Source organism: Ornithodoros turicata, chromosome 5, assembly GCF_037126465.1.
Source record: "Ornithodoros turicata isolate Travis chromosome 5, ASM3712646v1, whole genome shotgun sequence".
Taxonomy (NCBI): Eukaryota; Metazoa; Arthropoda; class Arachnida; order Ixodida; family Argasidae; genus Ornithodoros; species Ornithodoros turicata.
Genome location: NC_088205.1, coordinates 32,338,662 through 32,366,006, shown reverse-complemented (window position 1 = coordinate 32,366,006; position 27,345 = coordinate 32,338,662). Strand labels below are relative to the sequence as shown.

At 45.7% G+C, this 27,345-nt stretch overlaps 1 protein-coding gene and 1 long non-coding RNA gene across 4 annotated transcripts; both read right to left on the bottom strand.

The window, feature by feature from the left end:
* Positions 1-2,356: 2,356 nt before the first annotated feature.
* Positions 2,357-27,295, bottom strand: LOC135394314 (uncharacterized). Of its 3 annotated transcripts, none has more exons than XR_010422830.1 (4): positions 27,215-27,273; positions 22,944-23,102; positions 8,466-8,721; positions 2,357-3,626 (listed from the first exon to the last, which is right to left on the bottom strand). XR_010422830.1 is itself a non-coding variant. In XM_064625003.1 (3 exons), the coding sequence occupies exons 1-3, from the start codon at positions 27,246-27,248 to the stop codon at positions 3,464-3,466; spliced, it is 453 nt and encodes a 150-aa protein (XP_064481073.1). In that variant the 5' UTR covers positions 27,249-27,295; the 3' UTR covers positions 2,357-3,463. The 3 variants fall into 3 exon arrangements, 1 of the variants encoding a protein (XP_064481073.1); XR_010422831.1 differs by lacking the exon at positions 27,215-27,273 and adding an exon at positions 23,272-25,106; XM_064625003.1 differs by lacking the exon at positions 22,944-23,102 and having other exon boundaries at positions 27,215-27,295.
* LOC135395477 (uncharacterized) lies at positions 20,214-21,551 on the bottom strand. The gene is made up of 3 exons (XR_010423109.1): positions 21,451-21,551; positions 20,822-20,882; positions 20,214-20,413 (listed from the first exon to the last, which is right to left on the bottom strand). It is a non-coding gene; the product is annotated as an uncharacterized LOC135395477 (long non-coding RNA).
* Positions 27,296-27,345: the final 50 nt, after the last annotated feature.

The window sequence follows — 27,345 nt, the reverse complement described above, 5'->3', positions numbered from 1 at the left end:
CCGGAAAACCCGTTTGTTGTTCGGATTTCGAGGAGTTAAGAACCGAGGGTGCAATACCTGGAAAACTGTCCGTTCAGGCGTCATTCATAAGACCACGGAATTATCCCTTTGAAGGTTTCTGTTGACCTCGGAACGATCCGTTCATAAATTGAGGGCAAAAACGCTGGGCAACTCCTAGGTTCCCAGAAATTCCGTTCATTATTAGAATATCGAGGTTCATAAAACGAGGGGAAAATGAATGGGAAAAGTTTGGTTTCCCGTGCTCGTGTTCATAAAACGAGGGAATTCATAAATCGGAGGTTTATAAATCGAGGGTTGACTGTATATATATACCGGGGGTCTCAGTTAAATCCCCGGGCTAAATAATTTGCGAATCGGCCTTCTTGGCCCCGTCTTGCACCCCAACCAGTGGGCTGTCACTGCCGCTCTCCTCGGTTTTCTCCGAGTCTCAGGACTCGTGAACTGCATGTAACGTTGTGCTAGTGTTTATTCTCTTCTTTCTTTCTTTCTTTTTGTTTTCTTTCCTTTTCCTTTCTTTTTGTTTTTCTTTTCTTCCTTTCGATTCCCCCTTTTTCTTTTTTCTTCCCTTCCTTTGTTTCTATTCCCCTTTTTGTTTTTTCTTTCTCCTTCCTTTTCTTTTTCGTTTTCCCCCTTCCCCCCTTTTTTTTTTCAGAATAGCAAGCCGGCTCTTTGCCTGGCTAACCTTCCTTTTTTTTCTCAATAAACATATCCACCCCCCCCCCCCCCCGTTGTGCTGGCTCTTTGCATGGCTAACCTTTCCTTTTTTTTAAGTAAACATATCCCCCACCCCGATGTAAACCATAAAACCAGCAAAAGTTCACAGGCTATACCTCCTCGCTACACGGCATTGGCTCCACGAGGTATTCGATTGATAAGTGAAAAGCAGTGCCTTTAAAGTATAATCCTTGATACTATAACTGCTACTGCTAACAAACATATTGAAGAGGCTTACTTGAGCACGCTTTTTGAAATTCGAATACGATGTGTGGGATGTACCGAGTCATCTTGGTTTGGGAAGGCAAAGAAGACACTATACATTCTCGTCACGTTTACCGCCTTCTCTCGAATATCTCGTCCAACCCAGGCCACACTGACCTGATTATCATCTATAATCATTTTGTACTGACCTGATAATTTTATAATCCAACGAGTGATCCTCATTGGAGCCCACAAGTGTGGAGGTGGGAGAGAAAATACAACGACTAAGTTTTTTTCCCGGGATACGCTGCTATGCTAACGACACGCACAAGCTGCATATAATAAACCCAGGATCGCGTCGTCCATGTCAGCTGAACACACTTTCCAACAACACGGCGAATCACCAGAGAATGACAATGCCATCTCATGATCCGAGTTTAGGCGAGTTTAGTTACTCTAGTATATCTATTGGCAGCAGCTGGGAGATAGCACACACGAAAAAAAAAAAGGTTCAAGGTCTTTTTCGAAGAATGCTTTCATGGTGAATGGCAAGACCGGAAACCATTGCAGCATTCATCATGCCTATAGTCACTAGGTAGGGATACTGAGTATCGCATCCCTTTTCTGCGCATGAGCCGCTGTTCGGTGTCCGCGATTGGGCCGATTGTGTCACGTGGTTTCTTCTTCCAAGAACGCGCCGTCCATGTTGAGTCCCCTCCATCCAAAACTGGTTTCCTAAGTTGCGACCTGGCTCGACTGTATGGGGAAAGCAGCATGAACATGTAATGGCGTTCGTGAAGTGTACAAAACAAAAACTTCTGAGAAACTTCGAAGACCTCTTCTGCAAGGAGTAAAGCAGCCTTCCACGCGGGTGGGTATGGCCAACGTTCATGCCGACCTACGGAGCGTAACTCCTGTCTTTGTAGATTTATATTTGAACTTTGTTTCCTAGTAAACCTTATACATCAGAACTTGACTATCTCAAATGTGATACGGAGCAACGAAGGGACAAAACGCCGCTGTCTGCCCTCGCTGTGCCCGTCACGAACCAGCCACGGCAGGTGCGCGCAGAAAGCCCGAAAACGAACTTCAGACATTTCTGAAGCGAAATCTTTTTCACTACGCTGTGTGAGTGCCATCATGTGCGAGGAATATGAACCACGTCACGTGTTGGCGAATATGTGAAATACGCTACCGAAGTTGCGAGTTTTTGCGTTACCACCACTCACTAAACGCACGTTAAGAAGTATGTCCGACTTTTGCCAACTATCTCATTTATATGAATGTGTGGAAACCCGTGTTTCCGCAAGCCCGTCCGTTCCGTCGCCGAGGAAGACAAAGCCAGTGAAAAGTGCTAACAACAGAGAAAGGTTTATTTAATACTTTACTGTATTACATACAGTAACTAGCGGCCGAATCCTATCCAACAGGAACTCCCGCCGAACACACGCGCACGACCAGCGTTTTCCCCCTTTTAAGCGTTTTTGGCCCCGCCCCTCACACGTGTCGAAACACAAGGCCCCCTTGCGGGGAGCTTCCCGCGATTACACAACTCTCCCCCACCCCCCAACCCAAAAAAATGTCCACAGTAGTCCGCGGTTCAAAATTCTTCCAATATCTCAATTATGACGTCTTCCGGAGGGGCTTCCCGCCGAGGAGCCTCCCGTAACAATTCGGGGCGTAGGCGTCGTAGGGTCGCCAACGCTGCTGACACATCTCCGGCGCTGTAGACACTGGCAGATTAGGTTTCTTCGCGACGTCAGATTTGTGGTTATTGAATCGCGTTCTAAATGACGTAGCTGTCTGTCCGATATATTGGGCGTTGCATTCATTGCATTAAAGAAGATAGACAACATTGGAAGAATTACAGTTAAAGTCGCCATTAATGTTGACCCGATAATTAGAATTGGTACTTTCTGCAGAGTTAGCGGCTTGCATTGATTTACAAATTTGGCATCTACTTGCATTACAAGGGTGGCAACCAATGTTATTTTCTGGAAGTTTGTTAATTTTGGCATTTACTAGTCTGTCTTGGATGTTCCGCGCCCGGCGATAACTTACGCGCGGTGGCTGTGAGAATATTTCCTTCATCCGATCAGATTGTGAAAGAATTGTGTAGTGGCAGTTGAGTATCCGGGTAATGTTAGGAACGCTGACATTGAATGTGACAGTGAGATTTACTGCAGAATTTCCATTGGCTCGAGGAGATCTTTGGAGCAATTGTTGGCGATCTGTGGATCTTGCACTGGCTATAGCGTCTTTCACAAGTTTGTCCGGGTATTCACGATCAATGAAGGTTTGTTCTAGTCGTTGGAGATGGTTGTCTAGACCAGCAGTACGGGCGACGTCGACCCTAGTCCTGTGTAGCAGACCTCGACGATGAGTCGCCCTGTTTATCTCTGGAACGTTGCACTGAGGGCACAGCAATCTTTGTTCCTCCTCGGGCAGGGGAATCGGTGGATCGTGAGGGTTACGGTCGGACAACCTCAGTCCCCAAAAAGACATAGGCTTCGAAGCAGGATCTTCACCCCGGAGGGGGCGTGGCTGCGACGACCATCTGGAGCGAGCCACCCATCCAACAGGGCGGTCCTCCGCCACCACCGTCCACCACGAAGCCGAGAAGGCTGATCCTAGGCGATGCCAGCTGCATCTTGCGGGGGTTGATGGTTAGGCCCGCCTGCATCATCCTTGCAAGGACGATTGACAGGTGTTAGAAGTGTGCCTGAAAATTTCTGGAAAACACTACGACATCATCCATGTACGCCACTGCGAAATTATACTTCGCATCTGCCAATACGGTATCCATTAGCCGTTGGAAACTGACGGGAGAGTTAGACAGACCAAAAGGCATCCGTACAAACTTAAACAAACCCCTATGACACGTAAAGGCTGTGGGCAACTTGGATTTGCAAAAACCCTCTAAACAATTCAAAAGAGTGTTTAATGGGACTCTGACCAGAAGTTCGACAAATCTTTCGTTGGCATCTATTACGAAGGTATAATATGCCTCCAAGCCACACGCGAAATATTTTGGCTGTGCGCGGCGGCAAAGTTTGCCAAACGGGGAGCTGAAAACCGGCTTGGCTTTTCCTCCTCAACTCGCACAATCGGCGCCCAAATCTAGCTTCTTTGCAGTGGATATCCGCGCATTTCCGTGTGCGTGACGAAAGCATGAGCCTCATGTTTCATTGGGCGCCCGGACCGGAAGTTCTGTTGTTAGTGAGTTTGCGAGAGCGGCGGCATCCCGAAAGCGATCATCAATATGGACGTCGAAGCAAGAAATGCGGAGACTTCGAGCCCGGAACTTTTTTCTGACCTTTCTGCGATCAAGAAGGAAATTCTGTGTGCTGAACAGTTCGGGAGCCTGGCTTTCGAAACGTCGCCGATGCCGCGAATGCGAGCCAAGTCAAAGCTCTACGAACATCGGTCACAGATGAAGCAAACAGCATCAGTCGCCTGCCTTCGACAGACAGGCAAGCGACGAGCTTTTTAACGGACACTGTGATCGAACATGTAAACATTCTCTGAAATTTCGTGTCCTCATGTTCAATGCGCACTTGCTGTTTAAGGTGCCGCTGCGGCTGGTGTGTCATAATGCCGAAGGCGATCGAATGCTTGTGCTGCAAGGAGCTCGAAAACACTGCCGAATGACTGCAGTATGAGTGCATTACAACCCACGAAGATTTCCAACTTCTATGCCTCAATACGACTGCACTGAAGGTGCTCCCTATTTCGAACTCCGTGGGCAATGCGAACCTATGAGCGACCATATTCACAAGGAAGTCACATGGTCACATGTGTCCTTGTCGAACGATGTTAAAATTTGGGCACTCAAAATTAGTTTGGACCTGCATTAAGGTCGCTAAAAACTCCAGTACAGCGCGCAGCACATAAATAGACGACGCAATACACAACTCTGACCTGGAGAAAAGCAATATAGGCAACTGTGTAATTGTCAGTGTGCTGTGTCTTGAGTCACCTTTTTATGTATTGCCCTGTGGTTTCATTTATTAAATGCTAATTAATGCTAATGCTCCCTTGCAGGAAATTGCTAATGAATCTGAGTGTCTTTTGTGGAAACAGGTTGTAACTGCCTTTCTATCCACCTTTCTTAGATGCCCTAGCAAAAGCAAATATTGCTGCACACAATATCTAATGCTGGCACACTAATTCCTTTGAGTGTTCTCAGGCTTCTGAAATGGAGCTACCTCGTGCAAACGCTGTGCCATCTTTGCAAGAACATAAATCAGATTGCCTTTACTTTTGAAATTGGCCCTTCAGTGCTTCATGTGACTGCAAGAATGGTATCCCCTAAACAATAGGCGGGTCATTCCATGCCATACGTCCCAGAGGTAACGCTCGACCCTCGTCGATTTTGTTTTAAAAATTCATACAGATTCATTCCTTGGGGAAAACCACTAAAACAAATGTTTTAGCTGCCATCGCATAATAATTGTCCCTAAGTGTCTGTTTAAAGTTAGGGGTTCAGCCCCTGACCACCCCTGCAGTCTACGCATGCCGCCGCCAAAATTAGATATCGCAATTGTTTTCATGTCGCAGTAAGGGAGAAGTGTCCATCTACCTATATGAGGGTCGCAAATATTCTGGTTTACTCGCTCTATGTATCCTAAAAAAGGTGTGAAAATTGCTTCGAGAAGCAAAGTTTCGCATTTTTTCTGGACTACAACGCTAGAAGTAAAGAGACAAAACTATTTTTAACATTGAGATACGTATGGATACTACAAGCCAAAAAAGTTTCGTTGAGAGGCTAAAGACAATAATATGAGAAAAAAATACTCGAAGAGGCAACTTTGGCGAAAATACGGCAACTTTGACCTGAAATAACAAAAATGGTGGAACGCAGAAAGAAGGACAATGAAAGCTGGAAGAAAGTATCATGCCCAAAGAACACAAGGAGTAAATTTAAAAAAGTATATTTTTTGATAGCCGAGAAAAGAATTTTTGAAGGTCGGGTACGACGCAGATAGCGCGCGCAACCGTAACAATGCTCTCGGCGACAACACATCGAAGGTGGACAAGGGAAGTACCTTCTGACTTGGTTGATTTGATCTTATTGACATGGTTCCACTCACAACGTGTCTGTGAGTTGACACTTCTTTGCAACTTTCCCCGTTATAGGACCCTGTGACTGCATGAGAGGGACGGCGAAACGCCAGCAATAGCAAGCTTGCAACGGTCCTTCAAATAGTTGATTCTGCGGGTGGGTCAACCGCAAAGCAAACCATAAATATCCAGAAAACGTCTACAGGATATCATATTTCGGACGTTGGGGTATCCCACGGACTTTGTCACAGAGCCCATTTACATCATCGAGACGTTCTGTGGACTAGCACGTTTTTGTCATTTGTAGGTTGTGGGAATAACGTGATCGCCGCCCCATCACTCGGGGTCGTAGTCCGTCTGTCCAGTATACGAGGGAGACACTCAACAAAGCCCAGCTTACCAGAAGACAGCAAGGTTTATTACATCTTACCGACTGCCAGACCAACCGCTCAGCCTGAGCCCCCACGGCAAAACACCCCAGGCAAAATGGATCCCTCCGCTTTTATTAAGTTCACCGGAGGCCACACCCCCAATAGGAACCGGTGGCGCACCTTGCCACAACAGGTAAACAAGATAAGCGAGATAAGTCCCACAGCGGGTGTCACATCCACGTGCCGGCGGTAAAGTCCCCCACACTCCCCCTCCTCAATCTCACAGGAGGAGATCATCTGCGTCCAGCATGATATCTTCCGGGTCTTCGGGAACCAGAACTGGAGCTGCACCAGGTCGGTCGAGTGTAGGCGGGACAGGTCCTCTCAGGAGGTCCGGGCAATGACGTCGGAGCAGAGTGAAGGCAGCAGCAATGTTTGACTCCACTGAACTCGAAACGGACCTCTGGGCCTCCGTGCGAGCATGGTGAAGATTTCCCCGACGGTGGTCGGTACGGTGAAGCTCAGGGACGCCACACAAAAGGCATAGGATACGCCTTTCCTCGTCCGTCATGGGCAGAAGAGGGTCGGCGGAGTGACGAACCTCCAGGGTCAGGCCTCGGAAGTAGTGATGTGTCGTTCGTGGACGAACCCTTCAAACTGAACTAGTCATTCGGGTGAACTGAACGAACTAGTTCAACAACAACCAAAACATTAGTTCCTCAATTCAGTTCATTGGGCCTCGACACCCACAACGCATACGCTTTGATACGCTTCCAAGTGTGACATCTGCGCCATCTAACGAACGTTTTGTAAAGCTAACAAAGCACATGCGCGCAAGAAGAAGGGCGGGAGACCACGGCGCATACGCTGTGGCCTTGAGTGGCTGTGACGCTGCGCTGAAGTGGACTGTGTGAAGGAAGAGAACTGGATGAACTAAAGAACTAAACGACGTCGCGACTCGTTTTGAAGGACTTGCAGAGCCTGCCGTTGCCTGTCAGAACTGCTGCTCGTCCACAGCGCATGCGCTTACGGAAGAGCGCGGGCGGTGCGGCGAGGCAGAGCCTCAAGTGGACATAGTGAAGGTGTGAAGGAAGAGAACTGGATGAACTAAAGAACTAAACGATGCCGCGGGACGTTTTGAAGCACTCGCAGGGTCTGCCGTTGGCCGTCAGAGAAGGTGTTAGTCCACAGCGCATGCGCTTAAGAAAAAGCGCGGGGAGGGAGAGCTTCGAGTGGACTGTGTGAAGGTGTGAAGGAAGAGAACTGGATGAACTAAAGAACTAAACGATGTCGCGGGTCGTTTGGAAGTACTCGCAGCGCCTGTCAGAACTGTTACTCGTCCACGGCTCATGCGCTTAAGGAAAAGCGCGGGGAGGGAGAGCCAGCAGAGCGGCTTTGAACGCCGTATGGATTGAAGTACTGTGGGCAAGTGAACTATGTGAACGGCGAACGCTGAACAAGAGTAAATCATTTAGAACTGATTGCGCTGAGATCGCTCTGAGCTCCTTCTCGCAATTGTGGACTGCTAGTGGCGCCGTTATGTTCCGACTTCTGGCTGACTGCTTGCGTGACTGGCACACCCTGGAGCGGGCACGCTATTTTTGCGGCAATACACTGCAAGCTTCCCAATTTTTCCTCCACAACGCTAGACGTTGTACTTTTCTTCAAGCTCTCTCATGCATTTGAATGAAATGAGTTGAAACTGCGGTTACTCTATCACACTTCTGTGTTCTCAAGTTCGCAGCAAGCAGACGTAAGTGATCAGAAATGCACGATTGTAACACTGAACGACGGTACCTTGCATATTGATCTGTGCAATACTTTTCTCGTTAAAAATATACGTAGAAAATTAAAGCAAAATAAAAAAGCGACCTAAAAGATTACGTTTGCTATGTTGATGTTCTCGAACCTTTGGAAAACTGAATTGCAAGATCATTTTGTTGTATCTCTCTTGGTCGAGCCACTTTAAAGTTTGGGACTATATTACTTGATTGTGTTTAATTGCGAACAGGTGAACGAATGAACTATTCTTTTAGACAGTTCAGTGGAGTGAACTGAACTAAATGAATTAGTTCACAAAAATGAACTGACTTGCCCATCACTACTCGGAAGAGATGCGGGATCTGGTTCGGGTCCATTCCCCTCAACGGTCTAGGTTGGGAACTCCAACGGGATCTCGACGCCCACGACACAGGGCGGCCGCTTTCGATGACAGTCCACGTGGCTACGGAATGCGATGCTCGTCGGGCAGCAGTGTTGACATCAGAAGTAGAAAACTGATTGCGCCTTCCACGAAGTTGACGGTGGGAGGAGCTGCGCTCCACTGCTTGGTGCCTCGGTGTCATTCCTTTTAAAAACAATAAAACAGTGAAACAGTACAAATGGTCAGAAGGAATCTCCTGGCGGCTAGGGTCTGACTAAACCCCGAATGCATCGTGAGTAACCGTGAAGACGGGAAACGCACGGAAAAGACTAAGTCGGATCCCAAGCAGCACAATGTACTTAAAGTCGAGTGCAATAGGGGTGGACGGGTAGGTGGAAGACCTTGAACAGACTCTTGAAACTAAAGAACATTGATAAGACACATACCGTCCACCCCTATTGCACTCGAGTTTCCGTACATTTTGCTGCTTGGGATGCAGTATGCACTAAAGACCGAGATAGTCAATGCTACTGAGCTACGTCTGCAAGGGCGTGAGCTACAGCGTGTGCAACCTGGTTCGAAATTGGAGCTGGTGCAAATCTGCATGATATAGCGGAAGCACGCAACTTGCGAAATCAAATGAAGGCACCGGCACGGCGCACCTGATTTCAATCTCGTCTGATATTTCTGTTGTCGCCTGATAAGGCAGGCTGCTGATCATGCAAGGCTGCGATCCATTCGTACAAAGTGCTTGCAAAGGCACATGCACGTAATGTCGCAGTGGCGCCTGCGTTTGCGGTGGCGATGTCAAGGCACTTTCCCCCCGACGACGCCACACTTGACAAGCGCTCTGTCGTACGGTGGTAGCAGATCGCGGCACTGCAAGTGCGCAGTCAGCTCTACTTTTCACGGGTCTGAATCGTGCACCTGCTGGGCGTCAACGGCGCTGCACCACGTGAAGTACACGCTAAGCGGTGTATCTCCCCGGCCCTGGGGGGCGGAGATTGGGGGCTGAAGCGGGTGATTAGGTGCGTGGCCGGAACTAGAAAACAAAAAGGACCGCAACCGAATTTAGCAGAAAATGAAAGCGTCAAAAAAGAAAACCTACCCACGGTCACGCTCTCAAGGCCGGCTATTTGACGTAAAACACGCAAGGAAAGAACGGATGAGGGCAAAAAGGGAGCACACCGGAAACCCGCGGTATAACTGCTACCCAACACCAACCCTCCGCGACCATCCAATCAGCGTAAACAAGATTCAAAATAAGAACAGGACGAAGGTACGACCCGTTATTAACATGCAGCAATTTGCGAAAAGGGGAAAGGAAGCGCGCTTGAATTCCGCAGCGCTGCCGCTATCCAACCACCCCGTCATGCCAATCCAAAAATCAAATGAGGCCACCAGAAATACCCTTTTAAACTTTTTGGAAACCTATTGGGTCTTCCTCGCAACCAGACAGACGAGCCGGTTGGGCGCCACTTGTGGGACAGATGTCCCATGTACGAGGGAGACCCTCAACAAAGCCCAGCTTACCAGAAGACAGCAAGGTTTATTACATCTTACCGACTGCCAGGCCAACCGCTCAGCCTGAGCCCCCACGGCAAAACACCCCAGGCAAAATGGATCCCTCCGCTTTTATTAAGTTCACCGGAGGCCACACCCCCAATAGGAACCGGTGGCGCACCTTGCCACAACAGGTAAACAAGATAAGCGAGATAAGTCCCACAGCGGGTGTCACATCCACGTGCCGGCGATAACGTCCCCTACAAGGTCCTCCGAATATCCCGGGAACTTCTTTTTAGGATATATGGACGTACGTGGGACATCATGCAAGCAGGTCCAAACATGCACTTGCTTTTAGTTTATACATATCTGACATGACAACACCACTCTGATATGTATGTAAATATATATGTATTTGCATACGTATTATGTACAATGTTAATTTTTATGTGTGTGTGTTGAAATAAATGCCTCGAACATACACAACAGGTCAAAAATTCAGGGAATGTAGGAAGCCCCGCCAGCGTTCGACCAAACTCTGACGCGCGGTCCACCAAGGCTGACCATGTTACCACACGTGCTTCCACTCTAAAAGGAAGAGCAGGCTCCCTTTTTGTCCCCTCCACCGCGTACGCGAATTTGATTTTAGGAAAAATCTTCCCCGAAACAACACCGCAAGCGATGCTGCCCCGACGACCGTTTTACGGTCCGCGCATTCCAAGACACGGCCCACCCGCGGGGCGGACCGCGTCACCAAGGCGCCCTTCTCCGGTATATGAGGGACCGGCTCCCATTTGCCTACCTCCACCGCTTACGCAGACCATGCCCCAACAACACCGAACGTTCGTCGGATGTACATGATAGATCCAAATGTCCACAGTCCGTAGCGTACATCAGGCGAACGTTCTTTTAAGCGCCGGGTCCGCCCAAATCGCTAAGCGCTTCCCCGTGCGCGATATGGCGCGCGAGGGAACGTCCAGACAGGATCTATTATGCATGTCTGGGACAAAAAGTAGAAAAGTGCAGCCTGTATAGGTATAGTAATAACTGAAGCTCAAATGCGTAATTTTACAATTCAAAACAAAGTGTTGGTTTCAGTGATGGACGCTTAATTTGAGAGAACGTCGCTGGTAGAAACATGGAGGAAGGAAACACAGGAGCGGCCCTTCGAACTTTTTGCCATTGGGACGGGCGTGCCAGCTTCGCACTGCATTCTGGGATGCTCCTGTCTACCATGTGACCGCTCACGTGACCCCAAGAGCATGCGCAGGCCAGCTCCCAAAGCAGACGACAGGAGTCGTGATTGCCTTGCAGTTGAGGTATCTGCATTGTGATGAACGCCGCGCGTCCAGCTTTATTTGTGTGTGTTCGGAGGTTTACTCTCAGTTTACCCTTCTACTACAAGACCGGTCAGGGTCTGCAGGACAACCACGCAAGACTAGAAACATCATTCGCGGCAGCGATGTTTGTGTGACGACGTGGCCGCGTTTTGTGTGTTTATTGCTGAAGTGCCACAAAGTGAAGCATGCCAGTAATCAAATTTGTACAACGATGGAGGAAATCAATTGAATCTGCAGCTGTATCACAGCGCCAGCTTGGAAAGGAACGATTCCAGATGACTCTCTCACAGACAGGGGTACGAAACAACCGGTCAAGTACGTGCTTACGAAGGAAACGTTATTCCCGTGTCAGAGCTGCTTTCTGTTGAACGACAGCCGCAACCGCGGTAAGAACACGTTAACAAAACGTTGTTTCCGCAGTGGTGCTCACATTTTAAGAGTAAGTGACTTTGGAAAAACATAAAAGCACGAAAAGCAGCGCTAGCAACAAAGCGTTTCCAAACCGAAACTTTAGAGAGGATCACGTGGTGGACAGGAAGTAATGGCGGTTTTGACAGGAGCGACCGCCAGAGGGGTCCCACGGAAATCTGCTCGCAACGGCCGCTCCTGTGTTTACTTGGCCTTCGGGAGAGGAAAATCAGTTGCGCTGCGCATGCGCTAGAAGTGATGTCACGTGTCTCTCTTTGCCGCCGCCGTGCCGGCCGTGCCGTCTGGTCGCTTCGCGTGCGCATGCGCTAGCACACAGGGGTTTGTTTGCTTGAGGATGAGATTTATGGTTTGTGGTAACGGTGAAGCAACTTTGCCAAATATTCCGTTCAAGTTCCTCGCTGGATGTCCCGCTCGTCCGTCGATGTTCAACAGGTGACGGGACGTTCCAGCAACGCCTGCGAGTTTCATGGTCGGTTCAAAAGGTGAGGGCGTCTGTACAAAATTGTAAAATGGGCCGCTCTGTTACTACAGATGCAACAAGTGCCAGTCCACTTTTTCTCAGCTGCACCCTCTCAGTTCAGGCAGTAGCAGTACCAGGTGTATGTACATAACTTCCAAGCCTTCCAAGTGAATTAAGACGCACGAGTGCAATTCTGAAGCTGGTAAGTACGTCTCATGCTACACACCATTCGCGTTCAACTTTCTTATTTTGCATGTGTTGTAGCAAATGATTCAGTGGCATAAACCGGTAGACTGGTGCGTAATGTACACCCATAGTGCCCAGCTGGACTAATTCTGGTGACCTGTTCGTAAAATCTGTGTAATCGGACTGTCTAATTGTCACCTGTTCTATGTTAACACCGAAGTCGCGGTATATGAGTAAGAAATATCGTGGTTTCGGCCAGTAATCTTTCGTTGTGCTTAATGATTCCTACTATTTTGTATTTGTGTTTCTACTTAGAATTATCATACTGTATTCTTAACTGGAGCAACAAAATTACGAAACACATGAGGATTGTGTTGAAACTGAGGACATTGCTTATTTTTACTGATTTCAGATTTTCAGGCATGGAGAGAAGAAATGCAGCCAAGAGTCATTTTACTAAAAGTACAGGGGTAAAAAGATTGAAAGATGGAGGTTTAAAGTGTTGTTATATTTGTAACTGATTGGGTGCCTTTACAGAGAAGAACATCAAAGGAAAAAGGTCCATAAAATCACAAGGTGCCGTCAGGCGTGGGGACACCTGCCTTGCTGATATATCTGCAATGTTCCAAACTGGCAAGGTCTCGTTTGTCTTCCAAGTTGCCTATTATACACATGATTTTGGGGCTGTCCCACACCCCACTTACAAAAACAGAGGAAGATGTAATAGAGGCGGCCCGTGCAGGGGGGGTATATGTTTATTCACACAAAAGGAGATGTCCAGCCAGGCAAGTGCCGGCTTGCTACTCCTTAAAAAAAGAAAGAAAAAAAAACAGGTGCGAGAGAAGCCGCGATGACAACGATGTGCTGCGGGCGTACAGGCACTTGTAAAACGCTATGTTGTACTGGAATGTCCGTTTTTTACCTTCAAGAAACTATTTGTTTATGTTAGGGAAACTACGTGACGGCATTGCACTCGGCGCACTATGCAGCTCAGTATTCGGGGTGTGCTGGATGGCACGTTTCAAAGGATCCAATTCACCTCACTACAAGGCGGTACTTGTACATCACCATGAGGGACTATAATATATGTTACGGTGAGAGGAAACACGACGACAAATCAAACCAGTGTTGCCTTGTTGGTCAGTTTTATCAGAGCACAAACAAACAGTCCAGTGCTTTCCCTCACACACAAAGGCAAGAAGGATGGTCCTACTGTCTTTCAACAAGGAAATACTGACTTATTGCAAGATGAGGATTTCTTGCTAGTTCTCATGACAGGCATGCAAAAACAGCTGTTAAGGCATTTGGGCACCAACAAAAGTGTGATGAACATAGGAGGAGCAGGAAAGCTAGCTGGTGTTGACTTGATGTTAATGCCGAAGTGTACACCTTCTTTTCACCCGGTCTCTCTTGCACTTTGTGTATTAAATCTTCATTGCTGGTTTGTGTGTCTATGTGTTTGTCTCGTCCCGTGTTCGTCCTGTGCTTTCCCTCAAACTCAAGGCAATGTTAACATCAAAAGAAAAGTGTGCATAGATTCTACACATAGCACCACAGATGGGTCATTCTATGTGATAGTTGTGTACTGCCACTTCATACATTTTGGGTAATGGTTCAGGTGAAACACTTTACAGCCATGCATGCTCTCCTGCATTGACAACTGAAGACAATATGCCCCATTTTGAGCTTGGTCTGGGGTATATTACAGCAGGTAAATACATTTAAGTGTGGTGATATACATACACATAACACACATAATTTGCAATTTGTATATCCTATAAAGTGCTCTGACCTGAGAAATCTTGTAGAAAAAATTGTGTTAATATTCTGCCAATAAGAAGTGAAATAAACTTTCCACTCACTGCACTAGGCAGTTTGTTTTATTCCGTGTGTTTATATCTCTCCAGTACTGAGTACTGTCTTGCAATATAACGAGACAACTGCCCCTGACTGATGGTATTGTTTTCTTCAGCTGCAACAGATGCTTTTTACCATGAAAATACTAACATCAGTTGGCATTGCATAAAACCTTGGTGAGCTCAAAGCTGCTGTGTGTATTCTTGTGAATGATTTATCTAAGGAAATGTACACCCTTCCAACAACCATCAGCAAACTCTTCATGACTATATATAACGCGTAATTATTTAATTAGATTAAAGGAAAAATATATTGCCATCACACCAGCTCAATTGCGGACTTTCGTTATCATCAAAAATATGGTGGCCGGGGTACATGACTCTCATCAACATTCTGATAATGTAATTCGCATACAATGCTCAGTCATTTTAAAATTCTTCATGCACATCAGTACGCCTTGTATATTCAAGGTGGCTTCTACTTTGTCTCATGCTAGTGTTGGCTATCCATGCGGTAGCCAGAAAATATTATGGGAGGTTCTATGGGAGGTTCTATGGGGACCTCCCAGATGCACTAATAAAGGTACGATCTTGGCTATGCAGTGCTAAACCTGCTGTGATACTGCGGAACAAAAATGCCAAACAACTCCGCTTTGTCTCAACAAAGATGCAAGGAGTTAAAACGGGTGCAGCTATGTGTTCGAACAGCTACTGGGAATTCAGAAGATCATACTATGTGCGTGAAAATAACTAGCACAATCACATATGTTTGTATGTTCATGTGTCTTGCCTCAGCAAATGAGTTCCAATGTATGCTTGATTGCATTTATTTAGCATTTGTTACAAGGGAGCAAAAGTCCTCAAGATATTGCAAATCTATATTGTAAATCTACTCAGTATTGGCCAGTTAGATCACACAACTTGGTTGATTCATTTTATCAAGCTTTGTTTCACACCTCAAGGAAACGTAGCTCTTCGGTAACCTCAGTGAGCCAAACACGCAGTCCAGGTCCAGTTTTGGATATTTTTACTGGTCTCGTTAGCAATACATCGTTCCAACATACCACAAATTCCAGCTGGACACTATATCAATGAGCCTGTTGCCTTGCACCTCATCGGAGCGGCCCCCTGCTGGCTAGCAGGAAGGTATCGAATAAGAAACAGGTGACTGGCTGTTCTGTCCACCTCTCAGTGTGTGTGGCCACTCCTGTTTGCTGCTAGAGTGTCACTCCCATGAAGAAATGCAACACCCTGGTCCTCCATAAACTTTTGTCCCAATCTGTTCGAATATTGATGCACAGATGGTGTGAAGAAAGCCATAGTAGCAGGGCAGTTTTCAACCAGATTCCAAGAGTGTGCCAAGCAGCAGGAAATACACCCAGCCAGAGGATTTCTGTTGAATTCATGTTTAAGGACCTTCACATCTACATCATTTACTCATGAATGCAACACTGTCATTTGACAACACATGACAGTCCATTAATGCTTTGAACATGAATTGAGCTTTACCCTCTGGTTGGGCATGAAACAATGAATCTTTCAACAGCTCATGACCCACAGTTTGAGAACCACTGGTGTACGCATTCGTCCTAACAATAATCTGGCATCCTTCAAAAACACCATCAAACAGGACTTTTCTGCTGATACGTAGGGTGACATGCAATTACTTTTTGATGATTTGCATTTCTCTTTGTTCATTTGCTATTTGTTTCTAATACTTGTCATGTGTTCTTGGTATTTCTGTTCCCCTCAAATTGTGTAGACATTTGCACTGACTGTGTCTTGGACTGTTCAACAGGGCTTGCCCACTATCAGTATCAGTGTATACTGTCATGGAATAACAATAAAAACCTGAAAACTGAAAAAAAAAAAAAGAACATCTGAAGCACATATGTCTGACTGATTCCTCTAACAACCTCCTGACAAATGCTCGATGAATGATAGTTCATGTCACCACTCCTTGTGGACAGAAACAAGCTGTAACAGGCCGAGGAAGTTTAGATGATGGTGGTGAACCTACGAGTTTGTTGTTGCCTTGAATGGGCAATCATCTCAGAGGTAAAACTTATTTATGTTGACTACTGCCTTCAAAGTCTAACTATAAATTCTTTGTTATGAACTTGTCTTGGTACACCGGAGTTCACAAGCAAGAGCAGCCTTTTGGGAAGAAATAGGCAGCGAAATCTCAAATTGGAACACTGACCTTACCGAGCAGTGTTTGTTAGTTGTCGGGGTTGTACGATGTGCAGCTTGGTACAAATCTTTACGGCCCACCATGGTGTCACATTTCTCCATTGGAGTGACACCCTAGCATCAAACAAGAGCGGACGCACATACTGAGAGATAGACCCGTTTCTTATTCGATCTTTTGCTGGTAGCTGGCAGGGGACCGTTCCGATGAAGAAAGGCGTAGTGCCGTGAACTTTTGTCTCGGGCTGTACACGCTGTTGTGTTGTACTCATACAAATTCTGAAATGCATGCCACTTCTTAGAGAATCTTTGGAAATTTGAAACCATTATGCCTTAATTGTCAGCTCTGATCATGAGCGAGATGGTAGGGGGCTCTTTTAGGAATGTCCCGTTGTGTCCTGGAACAATGCAGACGAATCATCAATGCAGGTTGCCCCATGCCTGACGGAACCTTATGATTTTATGGACCTTTTTCCTTTGACGTTCTTCTCTGTAAAAGCACCCGATCAGTTACAAATATAACAACACTTTAAACCTCCATCTTTCAATCTTTTTACCCCTGTGCCTTTAGTAAAATGACTCTTGGCTGCATTTCTTCTCTCCATGCCTAAAAATCTGAAATCAGTAAAAATAAGCAATGTCCTCAGTTTCAACACAATCCTCATGTGTTTGGTAGTTTTGTTGCTCCAGTTAAGAATACAGTATGATAATTCTCAGTAGAAACACAAATACAAAGTAATAGGAACCATTAAGCACAACGAAAGATTACTGATAACTGCCGAAATCACGATATTTCGTACTCATATACCGCGACCAGGTGACAATTAGACAGTCCGATTACACAGATTTTACGAATACGTCACCAGAATTAGTGCAACTTGGCACTATGGGTGTACATTACGCACCAGTCTGCCGGTTTATGCCACTGAATTACTTGCTACAACACATGCAAAATAAGAGCGTTGAACGCGAATGGTGTGTAGCATGAGACGTACTTACCAGCTTCAGAATTGCACTCCTGCGTCTTTCACTTGGAAGTTGTGTACCTACATTCACCTGGTGCTGTTGCTGCCTGGACTTAGAAGGTGCAGCTGAGAAAAAGTGGACTGGCACTTGCTGCATCTGTAGTAACAGAGCGGCCCATTTTACAATTTTGTACAGACGCCCTCACCTTTTGAACCGGGAGCATGAAACTCGCAGGCGTTGCTGAAACATTCCCTCACCTGTTGAACATCGACGGACGAGCGGGACATCCAGCGAGGAACTTGAACGGAATATTTGGCAAAGTTGCTTCACCGCTACCACAAACCACAAACACAAATCTCATCCTCAAGTCCTCAAGCAAACAAACCGCTGTGTGCTAGCGCATGCGCACGCGAAGCGAGCAAACGGCACGGCGGCAGCAAAGAGAGACACGTGACATCCCTTCTAGCGCATGCGCAGCGCAACTGATTTTCCTCTCCCGAAGGCCAAGTGTTGTTTCCACTGATCTCTATGTATAAAGGCTGGATCGCGCATGGGAGAGGGGCTCGTGGGGGAGAGGCGTGCCTTCGGGCCGCCATGTTGGTGGGCCCTAAAGTGCTGTGTGTGCCCATAGAAAACAATGGGAGGCAACAGAGATTGTGAGTATTTATTGCGCTGCTAGCATTGATCGTTGTTTGTCATCACACAATTTTGTAAGGTGCCAGTATACTGATGTATCCTAACAGTGTTTCACAGGTGTCCCGCCGTTCGATTCTTAATTACGTTATGTTTTGCATTCCGAAACTAGACCGTCACTGCAGTGCAGCGCTGGGGATTGTACTACAGTACGTTTCCCAGCCAATATTTCAATAAGAAACGACTAGAGGTTAACAACAACCATGTATATAATATCCCGTACTGCATTTTGGACAAAAATTGTTCCATAAAGAACGGTCCGGGAAAAGTTACACTCGCATGGCAGAAAGAGATCGTTCTGTAGAATCACAGCCGTTGTTTTAGCCGTGTATGCGTTTAGTATGATTTATATCAAGCATCGCCTTAGAAAGAGTCTTTTAGTAAACGACAGCGGTGCTTTGCCTCGCAAATATGGACACACTGAAGCAGCCCAAATAATTACTTCAAATCACAGATCACACTCGTTAGGACAGTTAATCAGGTTGTGATGTAAGCTTAATCATTTAAGTTACTTAGAAAGTGGTAACCCCTCCTTGAGACACAGGACTTATCTCTTTTTGAAGTACAGCCCTTCTATGTTTGTTTGCTTCTTCCTTTATTTGTTCTGATTATTTGCAGGCGCGGTTGTGCCAAACTGAATGTCCTTCTCCAGCACTCACATGCTTTTGTTGAATACAACTGCAGCGTGAGAAAAGCTGCGTGGGGACGGGGTCCTGCTATCCAGTGCTGACTTTGTCATGCTTGTTATGTGGAGCATGTTCCAAAAAATGCAGCTCCACGTATGGTCTTCAAATTGCAACAGGACTATTTGGAGCTTGAAACATTTGTGATTTTGTCATTTTGGCCCTCGTGTACACAGTCTGTGAAACGCAAACAAAAAAAGTCTAACACGATATGCTTTTGTAATGAAGATCACTGATGATGAGTATAGAGATTATACGAGTTTAAGTTTATTCAATATTTTATATCATTCATTATATTATTCAACATTTTATGTCATGTTTATACAACATCAAGTTTATTCAAGTTCAAGATTTATTCCTTGCACTTATGCGTTTCAGGATACAGTGAACGTGCAGGGAGGTCGCAAAAGACTACATTTATTGTTTTGTGACCTTGCTACAATGGCAATATATATTTTAGGAATGACAATGGTCAGGTACGCTCTCTAAATTTGTAGCACTGAATTTTAGGTTGGAATGAGCAATGAATAGCAACTTCCATCCTGATATTTTCTCATACAGTCAAGCTCCTTACAACGAAACTCAGGGACAGCAAAAAAAAAAAAAATCGCAGTAAAGGTATTTTCGTTAAAAAGAATGTCCATTATTGGACCTATAGGCTCCAGCGGGACCACAAAAAAAATTTGCAGTAGTTGTATTTTCGTTAAAAAGGTGTTCGCTATAAAGGAGTTTGACTGTATATGCTAAATTTTAAATTTAGTGCGATCGAATATGTGATAATATAATAATATATAAGAATATAATATGTGATAAATGAATGTGATCAACAGTAGATGTAAACAACATGAGTAGCCAGACAAGTGCATTCTCAATAAATAATTTTCTTCTTATAGCGTATATGTGCATGCCTATTAACTGAAACAATTATCAGAGTTCCCTGACAAGTTTTAATTTCTGAGAGTGTACTGTAGAGGCTGCTTAGATCTACAACAGTTCATACAAGGTATTATATATACGTCGAAAAGGGGAAAAATGAAACAATGTCAAGGAGCCCGCGAAGAGGGAGTCACACACGTAACATGAAAAACGGTTAGGAGCAACTAATATTTATTCGAACAAGAACTTTCGTGCAAGAGACTGCACTTCTTCAGGTTACACAACTAAGTGCGACACGAGTATATATACCAAGTAAACAGATACAATAAAACAGGTTTCCAGAACTAAGTAAACACAAAACAACCAGACAGTAATACAATGCATCACGTGAGCAACCGTCACATAAGAATCAGGAAAGAGAAGGTGTACGGGTAAATGAGACATTCGGAGAATTGGGGTTCAAAAAAGTTCAAAAGTAGTTGTGTAACCTGAAGAAGTGCAGTCTCTTGCACGAAAGTTCTCGTTCGAATAAATATTAGTTGCTCCTAACCGTTTTTCATGTTACGAAGGTATTATATACTGTGAATGCCTTTAAAAATCCCATGTGACACATATGCCTTTACTTTCTGGAGGTGCTGTGGTAGTCAAAGTTTGTGGGCATTACGCAGGTTCTGCACCCATTTCTTGAGTATGTCGAGGCAGCTGTGAAGTAACCTGCATTGATGGTGATTATTTCAATTTTTATGGTGCATCGACAACAAAGGAAATAATACATCAGAAGATTGGTTTGGGTGCAACCAGTTAAAAATGAATATGTTGTTTAATAAATGCATTGGACAAATGTTAAAACATCAGTTTAAAACATGGTTTACAATCCCTGTATCTTCTAAAAATTAAAAAGATTAAAATCTATTTTAAAAAGAATATGGGGAACTCTTCTAAAAAGAATTATAATCTCTAATTATTATATTGCTGGGTGAAGGAGCCTAAAGTGTAAGGTGTGTTTCTGATGTGAACATGTAAGAAAATATGCAAAACTGAGAGAGGCTAAACACAGTGTGCGCACTGAGGTTGTTCCTTCCTGTAAAGTAGAAACCAGTGAATGAGGAATGTGATACTTACCTGTACACCCAGCCGTATCACTCTGCACAGATTATTCACTGGGTAGCCCTCATGACGAAACCTGTATTGAGAGACCACTTTTGCCTTAAAAACTGCTACAAATAGCACGACGCGCTACAAATTATTACTATCGTAACAAGCTGACGATACAGCTCAGACACAAAGGCGTTATTCAAATCGTGCCACACCACCGTTACGTAGGATTCTTTGTCACAAATCAAACCAAGGCACGAAACTATACCAATACATGAAAAAAGGTGACAATCGTGGTCTCATTATGACGTAATACCGAACTTGTGCGTGAGGGTAATTCAAAGAAATGAATGTGGCACTTACTTCCGCAGGGAACACCGTGTACCATGTTAGCAATGCATGCAAAAAAGCGCTCGAGTGCTCGCACATATATTGATGACAACACTACCTGTGTAGTGTAACATGTTCTCTCAAGCATATTAGGCACTCAAACTGTATTTGCCGCCGGGTAAAATGCAAGTGTGCTCGATTGAACGTCGGAAGAGCGATCAAGCAACCTGCATCCAGTGCTCGTTTTGGGCAAAAAAACACTTCATAATGGTCAACTAAATATACAGAATGGACGCCTATTTATTCCTCGATAAAGAGTGACTCACCTGTATAAATTTAGGCCCTGTAACCTTGCCAGTACGGTTGGTACGACCGTAATTGCAAGAAGTTGCCATGATCGCTGCGGCGACTGTTGTGGGTACAGTAAGGGCCAGTTCTCACTTGTCGACGCCCGACGCGACGTCGCGAGCGGGCGGCGGAAATAGACGTGCATTTCCGGCGTTGGAAGAGGAGAGACGTCGAGCCAAAAAAATTGCCATGCCGGTCTCTTTCACGACGTCGGCGAGGGGTGGCGAGAACGATACACTGACGACCAATAAGATGACAGAGAAAGGCCACGCCTCTTCAGTTTTCGTCTGCTTTGGGCGACGGAATGCCACTGTGGTGGGAACATGAAAATCATGCGCCTTGACGGGGCGGCGGAAATGCCCGTCTACTTCCGCCGTCCGTTCACGACGCCGCGTCGGGCGTCGCCAAGTGAGAACTGGCCATAAGATGGCGGCCGGTTTCTTCACGCTCGCGCTCCCTATCCGCGATCCAGCCTTTTACAATCGAGATCAGTGGTTGTTTCCTAACTCCATGGGTAGAAATCTCTGACGGCATAATTTGAATCTGAACACATAGATGGCGTTAGCGTCAGCTCCTCTGCTCCTTCCCTACACGGCTTTATGTTGTGTTGTGGCGGGCTTGCCTTGCTGTTGTGCTGCATCTGCGTGTGTTTGATGACCTCATAGTAACAGAAATTCTGGTCGTAACTACAAGGCACGACACGAAAGGAACGTCAGCTACTGGAACCTAACATTTGGACATTGTCGTGCGAGTTACGTAGTACACTGCGTCGACGCGAATGTGGTACGCAGAGAGGTGGACGCGCATGACTCATCGTAGGTCTTCGTTTTTACCAAACGCTGCAACTAAAGGTTTGTCACACTTTGTCAAATGTGTGTGAGGAAGCTTCCAGTGGTTGTTCGCATGTTGTTTCGACGGCTTAGCCCACACCTGTTGACAAGAGACTTGGAGCTACAGGGAATGAGCAACTGGAGGAAACAACCGATTTCTACATAGTGCATCTTTTTGCATAATAAAGTAATGTCATCAATGCACGAGTCTGAAGTGTTTCTGGAGAAGTACAGAAGTGTGTAAATAATGTCAACATTAAGTTGGCCATCCGAAACAAACCGACAGAAATATAAAAAAAATACAATATACGTCCCCTACACTGCCCATTTCGATCCGTCAATGTCCGCACGGGACATCCCTGGGCGCTACAACGGCGCTATTTTTCTGTCTCATTCAGCCCTTCTCGCACACATAAAACGGACCTAAAACGGATGTACATGGGACGTCCGAATGTCCGTTCTCGGATATTTCCCGGATATCCATAGGCGTGCAATGTGTTGTTGGGGTGCTGACAAAATGCCCAGAGCTCCTAGGTGTTGAATAATAATGTACGCTAGATATGCTATAGCATCAAAAGTACGGTGATATACACACTCAATATGTGGTGGGGATATATGAAACCAATATAACACATTCTTACATTTCAAACTTTCTTGAAAAAGGCAGTCCAGGTCTGTCGGATTTGTCAGACTCGATACGAAGCCAGTAAGCACAGTGTGGAATGACTGTTTCATCTTTCGAAAGCAGAGGTGCAGCCACCACGACCCTTCGTCATCTCAATACTTCAGAGCGGCATAGCCTAGCAAGAAGCCATCAGAAGGGTCACATAAAGTATAACTGGGTTCATGAAGCGGAGGCTTCTGTGGGATGCGTAAGCATACGTGTTACACAAAAGCTACGAGAATGATCGGATGCACTTGCATGGTTTTCAGTGCGTAAACTTCGAACTGAAAAATAAATGTGCTAACCTTGTTGAAACTACTTTTCCGTCAGAAGCACACGAGAGCACACTTGGTTTCTTTAGATGAAGGTTCAAAGAATCAAACTTCAGCATTTGCTGTACATCATCAGGTCCTGATGCTCCTTTGAGATGCACCAGACAAAATTTCGCTGAGACGAGTGACTGCCGTTGCGGTTCGTTGCTTCGCAGCAGATCAAGAACAGTACGCCGCAATGATAGGTGAAACGTTCAGAATATGGCGAACAACTCCAACACCAACCCAATGACCCGAAATAGGCAGGATGAGCCGGGAATCACATAAGTTCGCAAGCTCGTCATGTGGCAACCATTACAGCTGACCGGATACGTAACCATATGGAACGCCATGCACAGATTGAAAAGGCAATCGTAGAACCTACTGCAGGTGTTAAATGCAGGGTATATTTTTCTTTTTGAGACTCCGTAACAAAAACATATTAACATATAAATGCCATTTCATGAAGGGAATTGACAGGGTATTGCGTGACACGCATGACGTGTTTGAGCCAATTCGGGGTGTTGCCAGTGGCCCTCATGTCGACGTCATTTGGATGGTAGGCTGGGGTGGATATTCTATATAAACGTATGTTTTCTCGGTTTGACGCTAGGCGTGCTGCACTCGGATGAAGTCGAATGTTTAAAATTCGAGTTTAGAGAACCCGTGGGGTTTTAATGCATGAATTTTCGCATGAAGAGTCCTTGTTGGGTGCTTTATCGACTGCAAGTACGAAAGAGCTCCCACGACTTCTGGTCAGAGTCCCTTTAAAGACGAACAAAACGATGTTACATATGTTAACCTTCTGGTATTGGTAGAGAAGCAGTTACGCGCCGAAAAAGTGCGATTTTTTGCAAATGAGGCGACTTTACGATTGTTTATCCGGACCGACAAAAGAGAGACGGCGCAGACAAGCTGGTGCATACTGAAGGCTGGAGCGGGGCAAGGGGCCCTTGCCCCCTTTCGGAGGTTCTTGGGGATATCAGCGGTTGGTTGTTATTAAACCGTTGCTGTGTAAGAGAAATTTTGTCGTCTCCGTGTCTCCGGTTCCAGCCTTCGGTTTATCCGGACACCTGCAGAACGTAGAACCTCATAGATAGTGCAAACGGTGCTGCAGCACATGGGCAATAAGTGTTGAAAAAATTAATTACGTGACCTTAATGGTTACGAAGACACAAGGCCCAATAATTGCGAGGAAGCGCAGTGCTCGAAATGGTCAGTCTTGAAGATTATTTTTTACAAACTGTCAGATATTTTCAGCTCTTTCCTCCGCCAATGTACTTCCTAAGCACTAGACTTCAATATGTATATAGGAAAATTTGAGAGGTCGACAGGACCACCCTGCCTGAACCTGCTTGTAATCACCCTCTGCGTAGCAAGTAATTCCTCCCGTCGGGGTGTCAGGATAGCACACTTTCAACTCAAGTTTACTGATACAACACCAGCGGCAGGCGCAAGGTTTCGGCGAGTACGTCTGCTGTTCAGTCCGCCTGGGCTCCCTGGATGTCACATTAATATCTCTATACCTCCCGCCGGCAGTCAACTACAATGTCGATGATCTGGCTGCGCTCCTCGCCTGCCTTCCCCCGTCTTACGTGCTATGCGGCGATTTCAACGCGCATAATGCCATCTGGGGTAGTACCCACACCGATGCAAGAGGAGAGGGGCTCGCAAGCTTCTTTGCAGACCACAGTCTCTGTGTCCTCAACGACGGCTCACCCACGTTTTAGTTTTAGTTTTGTATTTTAGTTCAGTTTTTCTTTTCCTTTCCTTTTCTTCTTTTTCTTTCTTCTTTTCCTTTTCTTCTCTTCTTTTTCTTTCTTCTTTTCCTTTTCTTCTCTTCTTTTTCTTTCTTCTTTTCCTTTTCTCCTCTTTTTTTCTTTCTTCTTTTCCTTTTCTTCTCTTCTTTTTCTTTCTTCTTTTCCTTTTCTTCTCTTCTTTCTCTTTCTTCTTTTCCTTTTCTTTTCATTTCTTCTCCTTTCCTTTTCCTCTGCTTTGTTCTTCTCCTTTTCTTCCCGTTTCTTTTCTTCCCCTTTTCTCCTTCTTTCTTCCCCTTTTCTTTTCTTATTTTTCTTTCCTTCCCCTTCCCTTTTTGTTTGGAATAGCAAGCCGACCCTCGTCTGGCTGACCTTTCCTTTCTTTTTCTTAATAAACATATTCCCCCCCCCCTCCGCATAACAACGGAATTTCACAAACAACCTCGGAGCAGCACTGTACAAATTTATCCCTGTGTTTTATGTTGCATTGGCTACCCCCACTCCTCGTCTAAGCGTTCACAACAGCCGGAAGAGAGGACAGCTTCTTTCCCCCTACAGAAACCACTCTCACCCTTTGCCTCTTTGCCATTTTCTTTAGATTATACGAGATCTTATGAACGTATGGGATCACCGACACCCTAGCAAATTCCTGTTGGGAGCGAGGACTCCCAGACCCCATGTGCTTCAGAACGTTAGTGCAAACTCCCACGATAACCTTCCTTGGGATACCCTGCATCCCGCTACCTCTTCAACTGTAGCTCAAACCCACTTTGCAACTCGTGAAAACAAGGATGACCTTACGAGGGCCGATTTAACTGACACCCTGGGGGGTCAGGTAGAATATTTATCTCTCGCTTTGATTCTGTCCTTCTGACTTTAATTTATAGACTCGTATTGATAGCTTTAAGGAACGTTTATGATATGCTATGATATTGCATGCTATGAGTATGTTTTCGAATAATATGAACATAGTGCAAAATTTATGGTGAGTGTTGTGCAATTATTGCTCGCTGACTTATTCCTTACACGTGTGGGTTGGTTGAATTCAATTTCATTAGGATAATAAAAATATTTTCGCGTGTACAACTCTGTATGTCTATTCTTTGCATGTTGACGCGGATGAGAAGCGCAGGTGCGGAGGGAGGATTTGTTCGTGGGGGATGATCTAGATCGCGCTGGCGAAGGAGTCGGTTGAGCTACTAATACTATCTATAACACTCTCCTTTAATCAAGCCTTTAGTTTTAGTTCACCTTTTTGTATGGCGCCTCGGTGGCTCAGTCGGTAGCGTGTTCGCCTACTGATACCAAGATCGCGGGTTCGAAGCCGGCCGAGAACGGTGGCTATTTGGTGGAACGGTAGAAGTTGCCCAGACACGGCGTCATCCGCGAGGGACGTTGAATGTGGTGTGCCGTGTGTCTGGATTTCGGTGCGTGTTAAAGAACCCTCTGGTGGGCAAAATTAATCCACAGACCCGACCATTGTGACGTCGCTCATGATCGCAGTTGTCTCGCGACGTATATAACGCCCGAATTATTACTATTATTATTGTATGGAAGGCATGACTGACACAAGAGGAACAGCAGATGTAAACCATGTTTTGAAATATCGCCTTAGATAACTCTCGGAGAACATGGATGTGGAACACGATGTGGCACATCATCACGATATCACATATTCCCGTCCACTAAGCCAAAATAAGTTTCTTCATGCTGGGTCATTTTACATTCTTCTCTGCACATAACTACTCGTAGCTAAATCAAAGCGCTAATTACAACATTCTTCGCTATGTTCTGAGTACCATGTTCAGTATCTCTGCACTGGCGGGTAGCGCACAGGTGTACATTGCTTATGTGCTGCGACGGAGCGGGTCGTTCTCATTGTTAAAGGAAATCAAGCAAGTTCTCGAAGTGCAATGCTAAGTCATTTATATGCTAACCGGGTTGCTGATTGTGTTGACGAAGCCAGTGCCGGTCAAGAATAGGGTGTGAAATTTGCCACCTAAGCAGAACAGGCAGACCTCACTGCTTTTCGTATTGAACGTCACCGCCCCTTCCCCCGCGCTCTTAATAATCTCGCGTCACGAGAGAATGAATATAGTGTTCACTCGTGAATGTCTATCACAAACACACCATTATAGATTTGGGGAAACATGCAGTACAATGTGGAAATGCAGGAGTACCATGCTGTGTTGACTCATGCGGACCTTCTAGCATGACAAAGATGACGAACGGACCTCCCACACAGCCTAGCAATGTTTGTGACGAAATCAACCCCGTTTCTCTTCATATCTGTAGCACACCTGCGCTGCGC